Below are 2,854 nucleotides of genomic sequence, written 5' to 3'. Positions count from 1 at the left end.
AGAGGTCCCTTCCAATCCCTACCACACTCTGAATCTGTGAGTTGGAACTCAAGCCCTATCTAACAGGGAATATATTTCCATGTGGAATGTTTCCTGTAGAATTGTGGTCTTTATTGCGATTTTCTGTACTTTTTCAGTGAATCTCAAAAAGGCAGAAATTAGGGGGGGGCAGGATGTTTTTGTCTCGCTTAGTAGCGCAACCGTCCTAAATTTCCACCCTTGCTCTTTGTAGGGATGCAATTGTTGCTGATTTGGACAAGAAAATGGCAAAAAGTGTTGATATAGCCAACACAACTTTCTTGCTGATGGCTGCTTCCATCTATTTCCACGACAAAAATCCCGATGCGGCTCTGCGTGCTCTGCATCAAGGGGAGAGCTTGGAGTGGTGAGTGTGGCTCGCGCTGGCAAAGCCCCTCGTCTGGGGAGAGACGCCGTGGAAGTGGCTGAGGTCTGGCTTGTCTCTGAAAAGCCTTGAAGGCGTTGAGAAGCTGCTCTGAGGTTTGCTTTCGAAGTAGTAAGTGGTGTGGTGCTCGTCCTACGATACCAACTCTATTACTCCCTTGTGTAACGTAACAACCTGATGTATCGATTCGTGTGCGTTCAGAGTTGCTGACACGAGCGTTTGGTCGATACAGCGAGGGAGCACTTGGGAGCTGGGAGCAAGCTTCCCTGCTCCGGGTCCCGCTCTCTTGGTTCCCCACAGCAGGGAGGCCTGGCGCTGGCGGTACAGCTCTCTGCTCAGCAGCCGGCTCCCGGGTAGAGCGCGCAGTTGTGAAAAACACTTTGCTCTTCTTCGTTGCAGCATGGCCATGATGATACTGATTCTTCTGAAGCTTGACAGGCTCGATCTGGCTCGGTAGGTTTGGGTCCCTTTCCTTCTTAATGGTGCTCTTGTGGGGAGGGCCTTGGTATGAGAATGTCTGTCACCCAGCCACCCCCAGGGTGCAGCATTTTAACTCCTGCAGCAGACAGAACAACTTGGGTGTAGGCATGGATGGGCTGCAAAACGTTTTTATTCTTCAAGTTACATGTCCTGGGCTGTGTCCAGAGCAACATGGCCAGCAGGTCGAGGGAGGGGATTCTCCCCCTCTGTTCTGCTGTTGTGAGACACCCCCCTCCTGTAGTTCTGCTTCCAGCTCTGGGTCCCCCAATAGCAGAAAGACATGGAGCTGTGGAATCAAATCCAGAGGAGGCCATGGAGATGCTCCAAGGGCTGGAGCCCGTTTCCCATGGGGACAGGCTGGGAGAGTTGGGGGGTTCAGGCTGGAGAAGGGAAGCTCCGGGGAGACCTTAGAGCCCCTTCTGGTGCCTGGGGGGGGGACAAGAAAGCTCTGTGTGTGTGTGTGTGTGTGCTTGTTACATGTCAGGGAGTGACAGGCCAAGGGGTAATGGGTTTAAATGGAAGGAGGGAGATGGAGATGGGACATCAGGAAGGAATTCTTCCCGCAGAGGGTGGGGAGGCACTGGGACAGGTTGCCCAGAGAAGCTGTAGATGCCCCATCCCTGGGAGTGTCCAAGGCCAGGCTGGATGAGGCTTGGAGCAACCTGGTCTGGTGGAAGGGGTCCCTGCCCATGGCAGGGGGTGGGACTGGGATGGCTTTAAGGTCCCTTCAGCCCAAACCCTTCTGTGAAAAGCTGTGGAGGTAATAGAGCTGGGTACAGCTAAAGGAAGAGATGGATGGTTTAATCTTACCTTCAGCAGAATGTGGTTTGAATCTCTAGTGCTGGGTTTCTGACTTCCCACAGGGTAATAACCTCTGAAAGCCCTCGCTGTTTTATTTCAGTGAAATCTGTAACGGTGCCTGTGCCATGTCACCAGCTCCCTGTGGCTGTTGTGCTATAGCCATGGAAGAGCTGAGAGAAGAAACTGCAACCTTGTGTTTCTACCTAGAGGTTGCCTTGTCTTTCTGTTGTGTGACTCCCACTTTTGCTTCTGCAGCAAGGAACTTAAGAAAATGCAGGAGCAAGATGAGGATGCGACTCTTACTCAGCTGGCGACTGCCTGGGTGAACCTGGCCATAGTGAGTACCCTAAACGGGGATCCCTAGCCTGGAACATCTGAGAAACACCACTCCCAGTCTTGTTCCTGATGCTCTTTTCGCATCATGCTGTCAGAAAAACGTGTAGGGTTTTTTTGGGGGTTGGCTTTCACACACACCCGCTTCCGTCAAAGAAAGTAGAGAGGGGATGTTGGTAGCTGGCTTCACAAATTAACAGGCTCTTTTGATTGCCAGTCCATGCTCCGTAGCCTTCAGCTCACACAGGGAAGAGCTAAACCACGCTTAAATAGTTCATGAAACATTGCAGTATAAAGTGGAAAGGTGCAGTGTTACTGGCACCCAGACCTTGCAGTTAAACTCCAGGGGAAAAGAGGGAATTCTCTTCTTAGAGCTGACTGCCTTTGAACATGGTTGTGACTCGGAAACACCTGCTCTCTGGCAGTCCAGGTAATCAGGGGGATTGAAAACAGGCCATCTCCTAAAATCCAAGTGCATGCAGTAAGCTCTCGTAGTGTTAAGGCCTTTCCTGGCGTTCCCCTGGGCCTGTTGTGGCATCTCTGGTACGTAGCCCTTGCCCTGTGGGAGCGTGTGATTAGACTTTCCTTGAGATCCTCGTTTCCGCAGGGCGTCCCACCTCTAGTTCCACCGCTGCGTTGGAAGCCACTGCGTGTCGAACCTTTCTGAAGCTGGAACTTTTCGAAAAGCCAGGTGTCCATACCTGTGTTTCATTACACAGAGATCTCATTTCACAGTCCTTTATTACGACAAACATGCCAAGAGGTTCTTTTGAAGTGCTTTTTTCGGATGGAAGCCTGGATCTTCTGATCATTTAAGTAGTTTGCAGGATTTGCTAT

At 51.3% G+C, this 2,854-nt stretch overlaps 1 protein-coding gene across 1 annotated transcript in view; it reads left to right on the top strand.

Moving 5' to 3' along the window:
- Positions 1–232: 232 nt before the first annotated feature.
- The window catches only part of COPE (coatomer protein complex, subunit epsilon), a gene marked incomplete at both ends in the record, with an annotated part of 2,964 nt that continues 342 nt past the window's right edge, over positions 233–2,854 (top strand). Inside the window, 3 exons of the mRNA XM_010153793.1 lie at positions 233–385; positions 803–856; positions 1,940–2,021. Of these exons, the coding sequence (XP_010152095.1) occupies positions 233–385; positions 803–856; positions 1,940–2,021 (289 nt within the window). The remainder of the gene's footprint in view (positions 386–802; positions 857–1,939; positions 2,022–2,854) is intronic.

Source organism: Eurypyga helias, unplaced genomic scaffold (genome assembly GCF_000690775.1).
Source record: "Eurypyga helias isolate BGI_N326 unplaced genomic scaffold, ASM69077v1 scaffold48446, whole genome shotgun sequence".
NCBI classification, from domain to species: Eukaryota; Metazoa; Chordata; class Aves; order Eurypygiformes; family Eurypygidae; genus Eurypyga; species Eurypyga helias.
The sequence above is the reverse complement of the archived record's forward strand: the minus strand, read 5'-3'. Positions and strand labels throughout refer to the sequence as shown.